General features: G+C 38.4%; 1 protein-coding gene across 5 annotated transcripts in view; it reads right to left on the bottom strand.

Moving 5' to 3' along the window:
- Window positions 1–19236, bottom strand: part of LOC110839358 (uncharacterized) — a 97938-nt gene that overhangs the window by 10625 nt on the left and 68077 nt on the right. For 3 of the 5 annotated variants that reach the window (XM_022083488.2, XM_022083489.2, XM_022083490.2), the window contains 6 exons: window positions 8458–8677; window positions 7902–8138; window positions 6442–6560; window positions 5767–5950; window positions 3703–3853; window positions 210–375 (listed from right to left, as the gene is read on the bottom strand). In XM_022083488.2, the coding sequence (XP_021939180.2) occupies window positions 210–375; window positions 3703–3853; window positions 5767–5950; window positions 6442–6560; window positions 7902–8138; window positions 8458–8677 (1077 nt within the window). Of the gene's footprint in view, window positions 1–209; window positions 376–3702; window positions 3854–5766; window positions 5951–6441; window positions 6561–7901; window positions 8139–8457; window positions 8678–8928; window positions 9185–10369; window positions 10391–19236 lie in introns of those variants that run through there. The other 2 variants (XM_022083494.2, XM_022083491.2) reach the window with 2 other exon arrangements.

Genomic DNA, 19236 nt, shown 5'->3' with positions numbered 1-19236 from the left:
TCACAAGATGATAAATGCTGAATATTATGTTCACTTTCAATACATAAAGTATCTGAAGTATGAATTCATGAAAATAACACACCAACATGGAAGAACCATCATAATTTACTGGCTCTCTCAACCATTAAAACTGTTGTGTAAAAGTTTTGCAACCCATGCTTTCAAAAGCACTGTCCTAATGTAACAATGCACTGTATAAAAGGGTATACCTTATTGTCCTGAGCTGATGTTACAGTACAAGAAGGTGATTTCACATGACGCTCCACCTGTTCATGTGTTCCTGGTATTTTATCATTTTCACATTTGATAGACTTTGAACGGCGTCGTTCCTTGACTTCATCATTCTTCACACTCCGCTCATATGGAAGCAACAATCTATAAGGTTACAATGTATGATCTTTACCTTTTTGAGGATACTGATACATAATCTGATACAGAAATTATAATTAAAATGTAAAGAAAAAGTCCATAACATAACCAAGGACAGGATGGTTCAGCAGATGCTAAGAGAGAGAAAATAGCTGCCAAGAAATCAAAATATAAAGTGTGGAAAGACAGAAGAGGCTTATGACTTTTGTTCATCAGTCTGTACAAAACAGAAATAATGCTAGAAGAGACGAGACATATATGAATTGAACTCTACATAAACCTACCTGTAATACAGGAACACTAAAGAATGATATATAATTAAACCACTATTCAGTGTTTGCCACGGACCACAATTTCTGATAACTATAAGTTGTAAATATTATAAACGTGACATGCTTACTTTAACATTGTGAATGTCCCAACATTCATACTATTTACTATTTGCACCATTTAGTTATCATTAGGCATAAGAACATCTAATTAATAACAATACAGTAATAATGCTATAACCATATTTATTGTAAAAATCAGCACAAAGTCTACTGACACATATTTAAGTATTACTGAAATAAAGAAACTTAACCACATGATACATATTGTGCAAGTACCAGAACAAGGAACAATCTCAAAAAACAGTTTTGTATAACTGATCATTTATAGCATGCACTATTATACTAAATGCCTATTCAACACCTTTATCATTTGTGTAACATCAGGTTTGTTTTATGTTTAACACAATTAAAAATCAATTCAACCATTCCTAAAATGAAATCAAAGCCACCAGATCACAAAGCAAATTACATTCATAAAATCATTGCACAAGAACTAGGAACAATCTCGATAACCTTAGATTTGCACTACCAAACACTTAAGGCATGTACTATTACATCCAGACTTCAAGTATTTTATAATGTATTTATCACTTGCTTTACTTCAAGTTGCTTGATAAATGCAGTCTTCCTTCTGAAGTCATCACCTTTAAGAAAGAAATTCAAAAAGTATTAGTTTACCAACACATGTAAAACAACCAACAATAAAATATTTTATATAGAGTAATAATTCAAAGCAAAACAGAACTTTAACTCACCTAACTGTTTTACAAGCAGTCGATGATTCACAGCTGGGTAATTCACAGTCTCATGGTTAGGTTTCTTTTGACTCCCCCTAAATTCTTCAGTGTTGTTTCATTACGTTGTATGAAGTCACATACCACTCCACGGACTTAAATGCAACAGCGTTTCATCATGTAGGGACAGACGTTCTTACCTCTTCTTTTTCTTCTTCATCCTCACTTTTTGAATCCTTATTTCCCTGCCACTTTACAACATTAAGAAGCTATAAGCAATGACCTGCGTGTCACAGTTTACAAATTCTTGAATAATCCATATGTGTATGTCTTCACCCACAATATTATCATTAACTTGCTCAACATGTCCACTTCTGCATCTTCTTTGGCCATACACACTGGTTATAAATAGCACCGTCCACAGATTGGGAGTTGGCGAGACTGTAGTGGTGGGTGAACAGGTAGCCTTGAGAATTCTACCACCATTTCTGTTTAACATCAGTTTTTGCTTGAGTTGTACAGCACAGACATTCATTTTGTTATACCAATGCTTATTTACAGTTGTTCTGGCTTGAGTAATAGTGACAGGCAGATGAGTAGAACTACCTCGCTATCTTTCAATGTATGCAACAGTAGTTGCACTTCCAGCAAAGCAGAAGCTGTCATGCGCATTGCCTGAAGAACATAAATTTTCATACTGTCATTCTTTCGCATGTCCATGTGTACCAAAAGTGCCAAATCGATTTCCTGTACCTTCTTTTCATGGCATAAATTACACCAAATTCCAGAATATACAACTGACTAGTACAGTCTGCAAGGAAAAATCACTGTTACATTCTTCGGGGATGCTGGACACCTGCCCACGGACAAGCACTTAATGAACAGAATACAGAGAGGCCTCCATTTCTGCATTAAATGCTCTCAGACATAACAGAAATGATTCTTATGTGTTCCACACATTGCTACTGCTTTTGCAGTTATGCATCATGATTTTCATGTGCTTAAAGCTCCTTGGTTTTACATTCTTCCCTATAAATACGCATTTTATTTTTTTTGTATCCAGATTATCTACATGGACCACAGAAACAAGCTTGTGCTCTGTTTTCTGTGTTAACAGGATTCTCCGCAAACATCCTGTCTGGGAGTAACAGAGGAAAAATCCTGTTCCATGTGCACTGAAGAGTATATTTCAACAAGTCTTGGTAATCGCTCATCTTTCCAGTAACCCTGCTTTGGAATATACATTCTTCCTTTCCCTACAAATGACACTGCTCCAAATGTTTAGAAAAACATTGCTACCCAGTCAACAATTTTACACCATAAAATTATTGGTGCATTAAGTGGCAGATATCTTTAATGCATTCTCCCTCAAAACTGTGCCTTCAACTGGTAATTTCTCTGTGCATTTTTGTAGATATCATTCAACTAACACATTCTTTATTTCTCTGTCTGGTGAAGATTCCCCTCATCTTCTTTGCTTCTTTCCCATGTCTTTGGGGTGTCTCTAAAATTACACCCTTCTTAATTACAGTAAAGTTCAGAGAAAAAACATACATCTTGAAACACTTTTTATGCGTGGATTTTTACCACTCCATAAACACAGTACAATATAATCGCCCAATCCATAGCATGCACGTGCTGAGAAATAGAAAGCCTGCACCCAGTATGATCAACAGGCAAAATACAATTTCCCGCAAAATATAATTTATTTTCAGTTTCATCCTGTCAAGCTTACTGGCATACAACTTTCTTTCTGGCACTAACAAAACTCATCATGACAGGAAGTGTAATTTCATGGATGAGCAATGTGAAAGGACCAAACATTATGCAGAAAAACCACTATACACTGGAACAATGTAAGCGGTAAATAAATACATTGTTAATATGTGGTTTAGGTCAGGAACATGGTAAACAGGCACTGCAAGAGTGAAAACTCTACATGCAGGAAAACTATAAAATGGTTTCACTGCAAGAGTAAAGCATAATAAATCATCTAATAACAGTATAACTGTATGAAGATTTTATAACTTTTTCCACTTTTGGCATAGTCTTGATAACAAGCGTAGTATTTCAGATGAATGATAATACCCACCTTTCAGCGACAAGAGAATTCTGTTTATTATTCAAATTAACGTTTTATACCTGTTTCTTAAACAAAGGTATTACTTTTATAACATCTGCTTAATAATAAACATATAAAGAATGGAAATCTATTATATAAATAACTACTACCTAAAATTACATTAAAAATAAAATGCGTGTTTTACCGTTCATAATGTCGTCGTGTGCAGGTGGCAGCACTAGTACTACCCTGATGCCCTCCTAGGTCATCATAAATAGGCTTCCACATGCGATTGGCTGTGACAACATTGTAGCCACCTAACTTTTGAACTTTACTGAAGAATGCAAACAAGTCAACTGAAAAACAAACAGAATACTTAGCCATGTCTTGTAAACCACTGGTACAAGAATCAAAAAACTGCCAAACAGAACAAAAGCCCTAAGACAAAGTGTGTTGATTATCCCTTTTTATTGCTTGACTGCTACATGCTTCTGTAGAAGTGCACTGGTTTCCATGCCACCCACATTATTCACTATTGTGTACGCATGACACACAAACTGCCTTACTACACGAATATACCGCTCAAACTGATCAGGTTAAGTGGCTAAGTAACTTAATGCCACCTGTAGAAGAGTTATAGAACCTTAAAATGGACCAAAAACATTTCTCTATCTCCCTTGAGTCTGAAAAACAGGCTTGTCACTGGACAGTGGTAAACACGGCAGCCATACATAGTGTCAATGACAGTGCATATAGTGAAAAAGATGTCTACAAGCCTTCTCAGTCATATTTACAATCATGTGGTAGCATAAAAATAAGACGCATGCATTAAAAAAACAGTAATACAAATAAACTAATAATGGCAAAAATACTCGGCACACAGCATTAAAGCAGCTTGTAAAATTAGCATTTAAAGGGTTAAATAATGAAATATTTATTCGCACTTTGAACTTCATTCAACTGTGACTCCAATGCTGTTAAATTTCCTTTTATTCAAGATGATGTTGAAAAACTTGTTTCTTTACTTCTTATGGCTCAGTACTTTCTTATCCCTAGTCTTTATCTTCACAACTTCTTGCTATTTAAGAGTTTTAAAACCCGTTGCATGCCATTCTCCGACGAACATACATATGGAACAAATGACATGCAATTCTCCTGAATTTTTATTTGAATTCCCTTTTTTCAATTTAAACTGTTCACATAAGAAACAAATTACAGTTGCATAACCAAACAGTACAGAAACCAGAAAGTGACAAGCAGAAACAGTCATAACTTCACACATGCACATGCGCACGTGTGCGTGCGCACAACTTGAATGTAGTTGGTATTAAAATGATAGTTATATTGACAGCCTGAATTTTCACCTGCTCTCTGGTAAATGGTTTGCTCGTGTAGTTAAAAAACTAACCACATGATTCCAATGTGCAAGTAGAACATGTTCTTCCAAGAAAGAAACAAGGTTGTCAAGAGTGCATACAGAACATCCCTTCATGCTGAAGGGTTAGTCCCAGAGAACAAAAATAATACAATAATACAGACTAATAATGTGTAAATATATAATGTAATTATCAGATAATTTATATTATTAAATGTCTTTTTCTTTGTGAACTGTGGCAAATGTGAAACACATTATTACAGTTTCCACTGTTTTTTGATTAATTTTGTGTGCCAAAGTTTTTCTTCTTCTTACGCCAACGCAGTATTTCTCAACCTGCGATTCAAAGGCCGCATTTTGTTCGGCATCATATTACACATATTTTGGCACAGTTGCAAAAATGACTACTTCAGAACTGTGGTTATTATAATTTCTCATTTCTTTTAGCAACTAAACAATTCTGTGTTAAACATTACTCCTTTTCAGCACAGAAGTCTTGCCACTTATGTCGATTACAATTGCTTTATTTCCTGTCAAATATTAAGCAGCATTATAAAAAATTCTAATAAATTATTTCATATGATATGCATAATTTATAATTGTGAATTTCCAAAGTGAATGATGATGAAGCTCTTAATACCAAATAAAAATATTAATCTTTGTACTGTAAATTTGTACTTGTAATAATTACGTTTATAAAATTTTATTCGTGCCAGAAATGTCTGACAAAATGACATAACACTGCAGTTCCCATATTCAAGGAGACAGCAACTATGGTATTTGCTGAAACCGCGCTGTTGGAAAACCTACGGCATATGACGCAGTTCATCCCTGAAAGATGGAGTTTTTTACTGAACTGCTGCTGTGAAAACTTAAGATCAAGAATTAACTCACTTTCTTTAAACCCTAGATGAGGAACTCTTCCTATTGGTGTCTGCCTCATCTTCATAAATCGATGCAACTTCACTAAGAATTCCTTCTCCTCAGGACTAGCATTTACTCTGCTGCTTCGTCTCGGCTGGACCAAATTGTTGCAACGTAGGCCATTTCTTCCACCACCACTGACTGCTGGTTTGCTCTGTAAGAAAACATAAAAAATCTGCATAAACCAAAAAAAGTAATCTACTTGCAGAGAATGTCACACATATAATGAGGTCTTCACAATGAAGTCTTCTCAGGTGATCAGCTGTATCAGCACGAAATGAGTTTCCAGTGTTTCAGACACTGTCTCCGCCTACACTATCATGGACTGACATGATCACTGATACAGCTGTCCACTGTGTACACACATACACACACACACAGTTGGCTCTCGCAGCCAGGTGTCTCACAAGACAGGAAACAGTTGTCACAGTCAGGCATTCGTTTATCCTACCTGGGGCCATATTAACCTGAAATATTACTGTTTACCCTTCCTTCCATTGGTCCTTCACCAATAACTCTTAGTACATTATGTAAATGTAACAAATTAATTTCTTTTTCTGTAGTCCAAAACGTTGGTAAATTGGTAATGCAGCATTACGATCTTCTTGAACAAAGACTTGTGACATGTTTGGAATTAAAAGTTACCTTTATGGTGGAGGACACAGTTGACAAAGAGGATTCTTCAGACTCATTGGATTCTGAACCTCCAGGAGACAAACTTCGCTTTTTACGTTTCCTCCGAGGCCGTCCTTTCAGATTTGGAGCTGAAATACAGAAACACACGGATAAACTTGCATATCCTGCCCAATAAGTAAAATTTTGCTGCAACTACCTTGTCATACTTAAAATTATTCATTGTCAAGACTTTTTCCATTGTCGGAGGCTGGTTCTGTCTATGTCTCCAGGTGAGAGGTGCCTACTCTGTCGGGCCCCTTAGACAAGGCTAGTCTCTGTTACTGGTTGTTACATCATGTAGTCTGGTAGAATTTTGCCGATGTTTCTGAGGTGCTTGCTGCGAATCGCCGGAATATGATGGAGGAAGCAAGAACAGCGAAAAAGTCGGTATACTTCTACTAGGCAACATGGTGAAGCAACCCTAGAAGACAGCCATATTCATGCTTGCCCTTTGAGAAACTCAAATCTCACTACACTCAAATCTGTTTCAAAATTGTTATTTATGTATGAGGTCTAACATAACCGAATAGCCACAACTCTGAAAATAACTTTAGATCCCCAAAAAACTGTAAAGTAAGCCCAAGAGACACATCATAATCTCAAATTTACGACATGACATAAAATTTGGACTGAAACTACAACGGATATTTCTTCTTTCCCACGGCAAAACGTAACACTACACTAAATTTAAGTAAGAGACAAATACAACCTTCAAAGGCTACATACAAAATCATGCTTCCTTACACTTGTCAGCCTCGCAATTACAGTGTATTACGCGCAATTCTGACAGAGAAATGCGAATTTTCAAACAGTCGCACATTATCTGGGACAAAAACAATAACCAGTTTCATGTCGTCTCTTTCAGTCGCATTGGTAACGCACGACTGAAGCTCCCCCCCCCCCCCCCCCCCACGAGGAAAATCGCAAGAGCGTGAGAAACTCTCACGCATGTGATGCGCCATCCATCACACACGACTTCGAAATCGCTAGGACACCTATCGTAATCATTAAAATCTTCAAAGTAGGAAGCGAATTTCGTATGGGTTTATGTTTATCAGATTATCCATCCACTCTGAGTCGACGTTTCGTATTCGAGATGTCCAGAATTCGATTTTCGATCCGGAGGACCTCAATGGGGTCTCGTGGCTCTCACGATCTCTCTAGGGAAATTCTGGCGGTGACAATCTTTTAATTAAATATTCTTCAGTCTATACATACTATAATTATTATATTTACTATGCAGGACTTCACTATGATAATCCTTTGGAGTTAATTAATACAAAATTACTCGGTGTGTAGACTGAACAACATTCCACAGACTCATTCAACGCAATTATGCTGTATTGAATGAACTGTATTAACCTAATTGGATCATTAATCTAATCTATTAATATTACTGTTCAGCTGTAAAAAAAAACTGAATAACTCACCAAGGTGGTTGCAGAGCAGTTCGTGGCCCTCTAGGTCGGGGTAATCGAAGGTATCTTTGCAGAAGAGGATGTGGGTGTTACGACAGGGCACCACGAAGCCCCCTAGGGCCACTACCAGAGTGTTCTTAAGCCACTTGTTGGCGACGCCTTCAAGTCTCTTCACGACACCTCGGTATCGACAGTACCTCGGGAAACTAAGCACCACTACCGCGGAAACTTCTGGGTCGAAGTCATCAGCTGTGAACACCAAGTGGAACATGTAGCACTCTTCAACAAATAATCATTACGATGAACAAACCAAGGGTGGTGAGATTGGCGTGGCATGTAGCACTTGCAGGAAGGTGAAGATTACATACAGGTTTTGGGTTTCGATCGGAAAACCTATAGATGCGAGGATAATATTAAAAATCTCGCCTTGTTTATAACTTTGCCTAGGGCCTTGTTCTTATGATCTCCGTTTACCCAGTCTTCGTCGGTTAAATTCCTACCGCATGTTAAGTAGATCCTCATTAGTTATGAGACTGTTAAATGGCGAGCTGCAAATTTTCTTTCTTACCTATTTGTTCCCTTTCTTTAAGGATGTCCTGGAAGTCTAGGGCACTGTCGATTAGCATCTTGCTGTGTGACTTTATGTCCTCGCTGATGGATGTCTGGAGCAGACATTCTCCCTCCCACACAGCCTCAAGACCCCGGCACCACGAGACATCTTCCACGATCCGATCCAGCAAGTCCTCAACCCGCAAAACAACCTTCTCGGAGATCGCCAGAACCTCGTCCTGCAACGAGTTACGATTAATTTTTGTGTATCGATAACGACAAAGTCCTGGAAGTGGGAGGAACTGTAGGGTGTTGGCCGATTGGGTGCACTGGTTTAGAAAGGCAAGTCGTGCCTCTGGAATATACCTGTATGTTCAAACACACAAAAGCCGCTGGTAATAAAATCACATGGGAAGAGACAATTACAGGCACCAAGTAGTGACGAATCCTGGTCTAGAAGCCAGGTCGTGCGGAAATGCAAAATTATTACCTCGCCCAACAATCGCAACGCAATTCTATTTAATAATAATATTATGCCGCTGTTTGTGTTACATATTTAGTCCAGCAGCACACTGCTATCCAAACTGGATCATTCACCACTGTCGCAAATGAGAAGATGGTTGAAATTAAACACATCTTAGAGAAGTGGTGTGTGAATTTGTTGTGATGGTGATAAACCACCAGGTTCCATAAGAACAGTGAACTCTTTATTTGCAGATTAAACAGAATAGGCCATTTAAGAATGCGGAGTATCTATATAACCTATTTTGACTCCATCACATTATTCCCACTAAGAACAAAGTTCGTTTCGTTGGCACTACAAGCGCTGCGATCTCATGCTGTACACCAGCGCTTGGAGCAGATAATTTTGGAACTTCATGATTCACTTAATGACGTCATTTCCTTGATTATAATATACTGGTAACGCCTCTATTCTGTCCCTCTTTGCGAGGTAAATTTGATTACACACAAACAGTAGAAGGACCATTTAAATTTTAAACTGGAGCGAACAATGCGAAGTTTCATTAAATTCTAAATGTGTAATGAGAATTAAACATAATAAAACAAGTATGAGAACTGGAATAAAACAGAACATATAACACGTCTATCGATGGACATTTTTTATGTTGTAACATGAAAAGATGTTAATGAATGTTTAAAATTGCACATATATATTACGGTATAAATATGCAGTCAATAAACCAGTTTCTTGTAATTGTTGAAGACGCATGAAAAATTTCAGAGTCAAACCAGCAAGGCACGGCGAGTTTCAAATGATTTTATCCTCCTGCCATGTTGGTTGAAGAACGTTCATTAATTTCATACACGTATATGAGCTATGTATCTGATAAATGGAATATCGCATACACAAGCTTTACACTTCCTATCTGCATATAAATATAAACTTCGTATATTAAATTCGCTGTTTGTATAAAATGGCGTTCTTGGCTGTTCGAATATTTTGTGTGTAACACATCAGTACGACCGTGCCTTTAGACAAGGATGGAAAATCCTTCACCACACTAACGCTGAGAAAAACGACCCAAAGTAAACGCTCTTAACAACACAGTCACTTCTTTAAGCAGTTTAATAAATCGTTATATTCTGCTATACAAAGTAAAACACACGATACAATTATGGATTCCTCTCAACAAATCCATTCTTCTAAAACATGACGAAAAGCTGTACCCTTACAAATCGAAGTTCGTGTAAATAATATTTACAGACGTAGTCTCTGCAGCAAAGGAAACACAACACCTCTCCATTACAATGATAAAATCGTAAACGCTATTTGGGGAAACAAGCCCTATTTAGTCTGAAAATCACAGGAAGCTCATAAATACGCTCTGTTGGCAAAATGAAATGCAGAATTACGGATTATTATAACAGGTGGCACACAGTTACCACTGGCATTTAAAGAAATTACTGACTTATCCTGATATAAAACCTGTCCGTACTGTGAACTGAATAACAGTTAGTGTAACTGCTTGAATAGCTCTACATAGCCTTCGCAAGAATAGGCTATTGTGGTCATTAATTTATTTCTAGCAACATGGCGGTCTCCTTGCCAAGGACATGGACACGATCAGAGATGGATGTACAGTACGAGAAATCAAAGGAGACTTGTATGAGCAACAGTAATCAGTAGTGCTGAGAGATGGATCTTACCTCTAGTTACGATTCGACTTTTGTTATTTAACAGTAATTGGTAACTAGTAACAAGTTATAAAGAACTGAATTATGCCGTTTCTTTGTCCTACTGTTACTTTCTCACTCTTATGTCAAAATATTCTCGTTAGCTCCGTTTTTAAACATCCACGATCTACCTTTTATTTTAATGAGAGATGCCAGATGTCACATACATAGGCTTGCAAAATAGGCAAAACCGGTTCTGTATATTTTAACAATTTACTAAACGTCTCGCATACTAAATTTCACCAAATCCAGTAATAAGCTCAGGAGGTCGAATGATGCGACACGGTTTTTAGGTTAGGTTTTCGTTTTACACACGTAAGAATAATGAAGGTTAACATTCAACGTTTTTCTTGGGAACAAAATAATTAATGTTAACAACACATATTCCAATTCATACCATATGCTGCAGTGTCCCTAAGCGTTTTAAGTCACTACGTGTTTGTTACTTAACGACGCTATAACAAATCAACAGATTGCGTACTGGAAAATGGACAGAGGACTACGACGCAATTCGAAGTACGGTAATCCCTCGTCTAACGCGGAGGATACGTTCCTCGGTGAATCCGCCCGGGGCAAACTCAATATTTTATATTAATGGGGATACGGGAACGCGGGAGTGGAAAGTCAAAGAAAATAAATCTTAAATGTACTACATGACATTTATTTATATACAAACTGTGTAATATAATAAAATATCATCGGAAAGTTAAGCGTACAAGTTTATTATAGAAGTTCTTCCATACGCAAAAACTAAGCTGTCTTTAGCTTTATAAACAGCAGCAGTGGTATGCAACTACAGCGTGTTTGGCAGACCGCGTATAATCGGATTTTCCGCGTTCGTCAAATAATTGTTCCCAAGTATTTTCAAGCGTATAATCGAATTCGCGTTGGACACACCCGCGTTGGAAGAGGGTTTACTGTACTAATACCCTGACATTTTCATGCAAGTTCTGAGAGAAGCCACAAAATACCTCGATCAGAGACTGTTATGCACTGGCTGAAATTCAGACAGGCTACCAGAAATTTACCATGAAGTGTGAAATAGTGATCGCTCTTCTATATTACACATTCATAATATTTCTATAAATGTCTCTCACTGAGATTCGATCGTTGCTCGACAAAATCCTCAAATCACAATTCCGAAATCGGTACTTGAAAGAATAAAACACAACAATAACTCGTGATCTGCAATTACGTTATTCCGCTACCGAGTGAATTTTTGTAATTTGGTCCCTTAGTCTGTTCACGATGGTGAAATCGACCGTCAACCAATTTTATATTACGACAAGGCTGGGTTTCACTTACAGGTGACGTGCGTTCACGGAACAGCATATACTGGATGGAGTAAGCATACTCCGAGACAGAAACACGAGGTTCGAGGACACTACGCCAACGTCAACCCGCGTCCCCCTTATTCACGCATAAGTGTTAAACAAAAAGTTTAGAATTAAAATATTCAAAAATATTTAAAAAGTGAGACAATTTCCCCGCTCCCCACGAACTTCGCCGTGTGAATGTACAATTTTCACAGAAGTTCCAGAAAGAGTCTGGGACAACGGAGACCATTCCCAGAATCTGCTGTATTTGGAACCAAGTTTTATTTTGAATGTGTTTGGGCTGTACGTTTATCCGATCCGCTAACACAACAACAGTCAACTCTTTTTCGGTGGCAGGAAACTAGAAAAAACTTGAAATTTATACTGGGCAAAGTATTAATCTTTCACAAAATGCTAACTAAAATCATTCGATTACGTTAAGACATTTTCCAAAACAATGTTTCGGTACACAAAGAATGAATAGGCCTATACGTCATTTTCTTACAAAATTTCACTGTTATTTACACCCCAACTATGACATATAATCAAAATCCAAACATTTAGCACTTCTCGGCTCTAGGTAGAGCGACAATCACGTTTTCTGCAATCAGTGACTTAACAAAAATTATGAAAATTTCCAAATTCTCAAGAGCACCCACAAACCCATTCAAGTGTGCCAAGCTGTCAAAGGGCATAAGCGGTAGTAGTTCGAATCTCCTAGGTCCTTGCTGTCTCCATCATCAGCGATACGATAAGATACAGAAACCACTCATCGCCCTGATGATGGAGGCAACATGGGCCTCTGACACGTTGATAAACTTCTACCAGACTACACGGCGCTTCAACCGATAACACAGCCATCCTGGTGCAAAAGAAGTGCTGTGTGTAGACATATTTCGACATACGAAGCACGAGGCCTTTCGCAGGCACGGACAACGTGAAGACCTGGACACTGAATAGTTTCACATTGCACAGACTAGTAACAGATAAAGATGGATCAAAGCCACTTATTTTTAACAACAATATCAGACACATCTTCTAGTAGAAAAGTAAAATAACTGCAATCTCCAACAGCCCTGACCCCGGCTGAGACAGGCGGGCGGGGTCTGTCTTTTGTTTGTCACTGGCAGAACCAGCATGGCAGTAAATGTGATATCTTATCTCCACAGGAACACGACAGCCCTACAGTTTTTATCTACAAGAAATGCATTTCAAGTCCAGCATTCGCATCCCTGGCAACTGCTCATTGCATACCAAGAAACAGATACTTATTTTCAAACAATGCAGTAAACTGAAGAAGGTGGCTGTCTTCTGGGTGTAGTCTGGTAGAAGTTTATCAACGTTTCAGAGGTCCATGCTGCCTCCATCAACAAGGCGATGAGTCGCTTCTACCAGATTACACGGAGCTACACCCCTGAAGACAGCCATCTTCCGACTAACCGCCGTGAAAACCTCAAATCTTACAAATGCAGTAAATTGACTGTTCCTAAAATGTAACAAAGTTTTAACAGAAAACGTTAAAAGATGTTTCCTGAAATCTACTGTCGTGAAACAACACAATCATTGTGATACGTTTCTGCATGTGATTCTGACCATCAACTGGCATTATACAAGACTGGATGCAGGACGGTAATACTGAAGGAGGGTTTCGGGTTCGATTTCAACCGGTTACAGAGGACAAAATCACTTTTTAAACACTTAGAAAAGATCAGATATTCTGCACATCCAGAAACAGGCTAAATGAACAGAGTACAATCGGTTATAAATCAGCTATTTATATAAATCAAGAAAACTCCTGATTTAATCAGCACAGAGTTTGATACAGCACGCAAAAGAAACTACGAGTAGTTTGGATATTTAAACTTGCATTTATCCAAAACCTACAATAAAGTCGGTACAGGTAACACCTGTATGATACGCTGTGTATTCAAACTGGTGTAGAACAAGAAGTTGCTTTGTCACTGTTGTTCTTCAACTCTCCTTTTGAATGTCATTAGAAAGGTTACAGAAAATTGAGTTAAAGGAACTGAAAAAGACGACAGAGATTCTGGTCTGTGCTGACAACGTTAATTTACTGTGCGAAAACATAAATATCATAAAGAAAGGCACACAAGTCCTGTCACGTGCTAACGAGGATCCAGAAATGAACACACACTGCAGGACAAAATCATAACCCAAAGTTAGTTAATACATTCTTCAAAAATGTGTCAAAGTTCAAATATTTGGGAAGGAAGTTAGGCCTAAAAACCAAATTACACCCAGGAAGAAATTAAAACCATATTAAATTCGGGGATTGTTTGCTACCACGAATTTCAGAATAAACTGTCTTGGTCTGCTAAACAGAAATTCGAAGATTAAAACACGGCCCTACAAAACCACAATTATACCTGCGACAGGAAAATGGATTAAAATGCATAACGAGCAGCTTCACAAGTTCTTCACCAAATAGTGTCAGGATAATGAAAACAAGAAAGATGAGATGGGTGACAGATAAGAAATGCATCAAGATTTTGATCGGAGTACCTGAAGGATAAACACAGCTCGGAGGTCTTAGACCTAAGCCTAGATGAAAGGATAGCATTTATATGTATCTTAAGGAAACAGTGTGGGAGGCTGTGGAATGGATTCATCTGGCTCAGGATAGAGACCGCTGGCACGCTGCTGTGAGCAAGACAACGTACCCTCGAATTTCGGGCGGAAATTTCTCGACTAGGTGAATGACTAACACTTTGTTTAAGAGTACTTTGTTCCTGCTACTTATTTAGAAAATAAATGTTCTATGAGGAAAAATTAATCTTTGTGTTTTCAGAATATTAAATTAAATCTAAGAAGCAAGAAGAATGTAGAATGCATTATGATCAACTCCACAGTGTTCCATTTAATAAAATATTGCATAAGGGTTTTCAAATTAAAGAGATTAAAAGAGACTGTGCGTTTAGCATAAATGGGGATATTAAATCATCTTAATGGGAAAAAACTTAGAATTTATAACTCTGAGACGCGGGCGTAAATAAGAGTATAATATTAAAATGCATCTTAAATATGGTTCGAGGACGTGGAATGGATTCAACTAGCTCATAAAGGATGCAGTGGCGGGTTCTTGGTGAACACGTTAATAATATTTCGTTTCCATAAAACGCGGGAAATTTCTCGGCCACCTTATGGATTATCACATGACTAAGAATGACTTTACTGTAATGGGATCGTTGCAATACTTTGAACTTTATTCTTAATTATTCCTGTTACTTATCACTTCACACAACTGTGACGTGTGGGTTTATGCGTGAGAATGCATCCAAACAATTTGAGCTATGAAGCCGGCCTACATATTTTACCTCCAGAACATAACACCTGCGAATTTCTTGAATGGAAAACAATCCTGCTTGAACTCTGGCCTTAGCTGGGAATGCTATTCTTTTACGACTGAGCGTGTTGTGTTCCAAAGCTAGCTTTGTAGTTTCTAGTTGGTGACAGACCTCCTGCTTACACACAGACAGTACGAAAAATCTTACATCGTGGGAAACTACAACATATGTTCAATGCGCTGTAGGCATATATCGGGTTCAAAACATGTGTCTGCAGGAATGCTTGCATCAGGTGGACATCGACGTGAACACGTGCTTCAGTAATACTGTACGTTCATGAAGATGATGTGTCCTAAGGGGCACTTAACCCGCTCCCGGTTGACATCTTCTGTGAGACCTGTGGGCATTTTCCTAATAAAATAATTTTGTTTTGATATTTCATTAAAGTCTCCAAAACATATCGTCGTTGAAACCCATCCTGAACTGACTTCGGTCCATTTAGCGTTTTCACAAAACCTAATAACTAAAATCGTAGGATTTGATGTCAAGCTATAAGTAACCGAGATTCTAAGATACTGTACGTTTATAAATATCAGCAAGGGATAAAACTATCAAACTGAAGAGAGAAACCAGAGTCTTTGCTGTTAGGGACAGCACTTTAAATTTAAACAAAGTCGCAAACTATTTAAATAAATTAAACTATGCTAGACGCTGCTATCCAATGGCACAAATCCAAATAGCAGCTTTAAAACAGTCTTGCGTCGGAACGGTAAAATATGTTCGTCCTAAAATGTCTGGACGTTTATTTATTTAGTTACTGTTCCAATATTCGAAATAACTGTCCAGAGAATCTGAAAATGTAACAACGTGAGCACCTAATCGAGATAATTAACTTAATGCACCTCGCTTGTATTTCGGAAATACGCTGTTTGAATACCGGACTCAAACCAGACGTGGGTTTCCTCATTCCCTACAAGCAGTGATTTAAAATTGTCGAAGACCGCTTCCTTCACAGTTCAATCCATTTCATCAGACACTAAATAAACTTTCAGTTGATTCACCGTCTTAAAATAAACTAGTAACAAACAAATAAGTGAAGGAATGAGGAGAGAGATTACTTTTAGAGCTTTGTTGTTGAAACTCAGGGTTTTTATGAACGTTCAAGCCGTGCCCATGTCACAAGCCCGTTCACAACCCCACCTGTAGTCTCCAATTGTAGTTTTAAGGCTGGTTCACACCATGAGACAGGACACGGTCATGTCATTTCACACCAAATATAAAAATTGTCCTTTCAGTAGTAATCCTACGGGCAGAACAAAAGCATTAGCACTGGAAGGCGGGTCCCGGTCAGGTTTTGGGACAGGACACCTTGGGTTACTCAGGAAGGCAACTTTAGTCCCGCACCGAAGCCTTCTGGTTGCTATCCCCGTTCCCGATGACGGCCGAAGTCACGTCGGTGGCGCGAAAACGAACCCAGCCTGACTTGGTGGATGACGCAGTGCTCTTGAGGAAATATTACTCGTTTCACGACGTCTCTGTGCCGTCATTCAAACAGTAAACACTTCGATATTACTCTTTCTCAATTTCTTAAAAACCGCTACCAAAATTAACAGTTCCACATCTGAACTGTCCAACATCCTGGTACATACATCGTGCCCATGTCCGTGTCCGGGCCGACAACCGACTTAACAGTACGAACCAGCCTTTATATGACGCCGAACGACCCAAACCTTTGGTTCCCTCTCCGTGACACTTATCAACGAGCGTCCAGGCGACTCAGTTTAATGCGCTTTCTCGTGTGGACGGTTTTGAGAACCCATGTGCTACAACGGTGTCGGTAAAACTGACGGCATTCACAAGGAGTCTGTCCACAAGAGTTACTAAAATTAATGTGACGTAAGCAGCCCGGTAGGCAAGTAACGCTGTGCGCATGTGCGACGCCCTTATTCCTGAGTGCAAAACATAGTCTTTAGTAGAAAGTATTTCTCACACGTGTCCGCTGCTTCCCGATGCTCCGCTCCGATGTACCGTTAGTCATTTATTTTGTTATTACTGTTATTTTATAACAGTTTTTATGTGAAAAGTGTTTGTGTTAAGTTCACATCAAATCAAAATAAGCACGACGTTTTTCCGTCCGCTAGTAACGCAGCACGTCTGACTGCATACGTCACGGGTATTTAAATGACTATCGCGGACTGTACGAGCCGATGCACAAGCAGTCTGGACGCACCTTCAGCGAACTGCGAGCGTCTGTACCCTCATTAACTGAAAACATCAACGCTGCGGACTAATTTTCGCGCAGTCGTAAAACTGGGTATTAACATCATGTCACTGCGTATCTCAAAATTTTATTATTGTTTAACTTCGTATGGTCAGTAATACCAACATGGTTATCCTGCGAACTTTTGAATGCCAGCATTGCCACCGACAACGAACACACGATAGCTAAACAGCTTCAAAGTTCGTCTACAACTATTACCAACATTTTTTAATAAAATAATGTCCATTATTTTTCTGCGAGAATAATATAAGAGCCAAATCACTGTGATGTGACATCTGAAATTATATACATCTGGCGATGTGATACAAAACATAATTTTAATTAATTAAATTATGTTATCTAACTACATCAGACCCTTGAATGGCACAATGTCAAGGGCGTGTTCTAATACTGTATTTATAACGTGGGTTGTATTTAAACAATCCTAGAAAGACATATGTACCGCACAATTTCCTGTCATTACTATTATTTATTTTAACAAATTATTACTTCACTGTATTTCGAAGTCTTGCCTTTGAAACAGTGTGCCGCGAATTTTTATAAGTAATTGCTTATACGCACATTATATTTTAGAAAGGTAATATCTTATATTTCGTAATTAGAATTCGTAACACACACAGACTTGTTCATCACCGATAGTTTTATCCAGTACGAGTATGTGCTTTGTTTTCACATGCCTGCATTCTTATGGTGCAAGGATTTACATGTACTTATTTATTATGATCATGTATAGTCTCTTTTCGTGAGGCGGCATTTCGCGGTGTGCCATCATGCATCTCTGACAAATTAGGGTATACCGCGGGTAAAAATGGGTTGCGAAACACTGCTTTAAATTAATTATATATATCACTTACCGAATCGTCTTTAAAAATTATTTTCAGAGACTTATTCGTAAAATGGGTCATTTTATGGCGTTCTTGTATTATTTGTAAGAAGTTCTCACGGATGTCAATTTGGAGAATTCCAACGTTCCAGAGACCTTCTGACTCACCACTCCCTGCTGATGGTAAGGGATTTGGTCTCCGAAACACTTGTCTTCTATTCCGAACAAACGAGGCTGATCGCCAGTGAGGAATTAATCTCTAAAATCATGTTCCTGTGTTTATCTTTGTCATAAATGTTTATTATTTTACCGGCCTGCTCTAACCTCAGCTGTCAAATAATCATTCCAACGATCGTCCTTGGCTACTGAGCTTGGTGTTTAATTTAGGGAGCTAGTCTGCAGTTGAGAACAAGGTGTTGAGGAAAACATTTGGCCTAAAAATGAAAGTAAGTGTAACAGAGTAACAGGAACATATAAACAACTGCATAATGAGGTTCTTAGTAATCTACATTCTTCGCCGGATGTTATCATGGTGAAGAAATACGACGGGCGGGGAGGGGGGATGCAGGACGCATGAGAACGCTGTGAACTGCATTGAAGCGTACACACACAGAGTTCGCTGTTAACAAAACGGCGTTTTCAAGACCGATGATCAGGTAGGAGGCGATACTCCAGCTTCATGCAGGCGGTAACGCCTTCTTATATAAAATATATAATTTCATCAGCTGAGTGACTGTCAGCTTCTCAACAAGGGCTCTGCTCCATGTAGTTACGTAGTTAAACAGACACTTATGTCATTTCTATCGAACGGAGTTAATTGCAACCTAAAATCATGTCATGTCACAGTGACAGAAAACTGTACCGATCTAATTTTTGG

The sequence above is a fragment of the Zootermopsis nevadensis genome, unplaced genomic scaffold, assembly GCF_977971745.1.
Source record: "Zootermopsis nevadensis isolate Lab colony 2312 unplaced genomic scaffold, Znev_1.0 Znev_ptg000008l, whole genome shotgun sequence".
Lineage (NCBI taxonomy): Eukaryota > Metazoa > Arthropoda > Insecta > Blattodea > Termopsidae > Zootermopsis > Zootermopsis nevadensis.
This window is presented reverse-complemented; position numbering and strand designations above follow the sequence as displayed.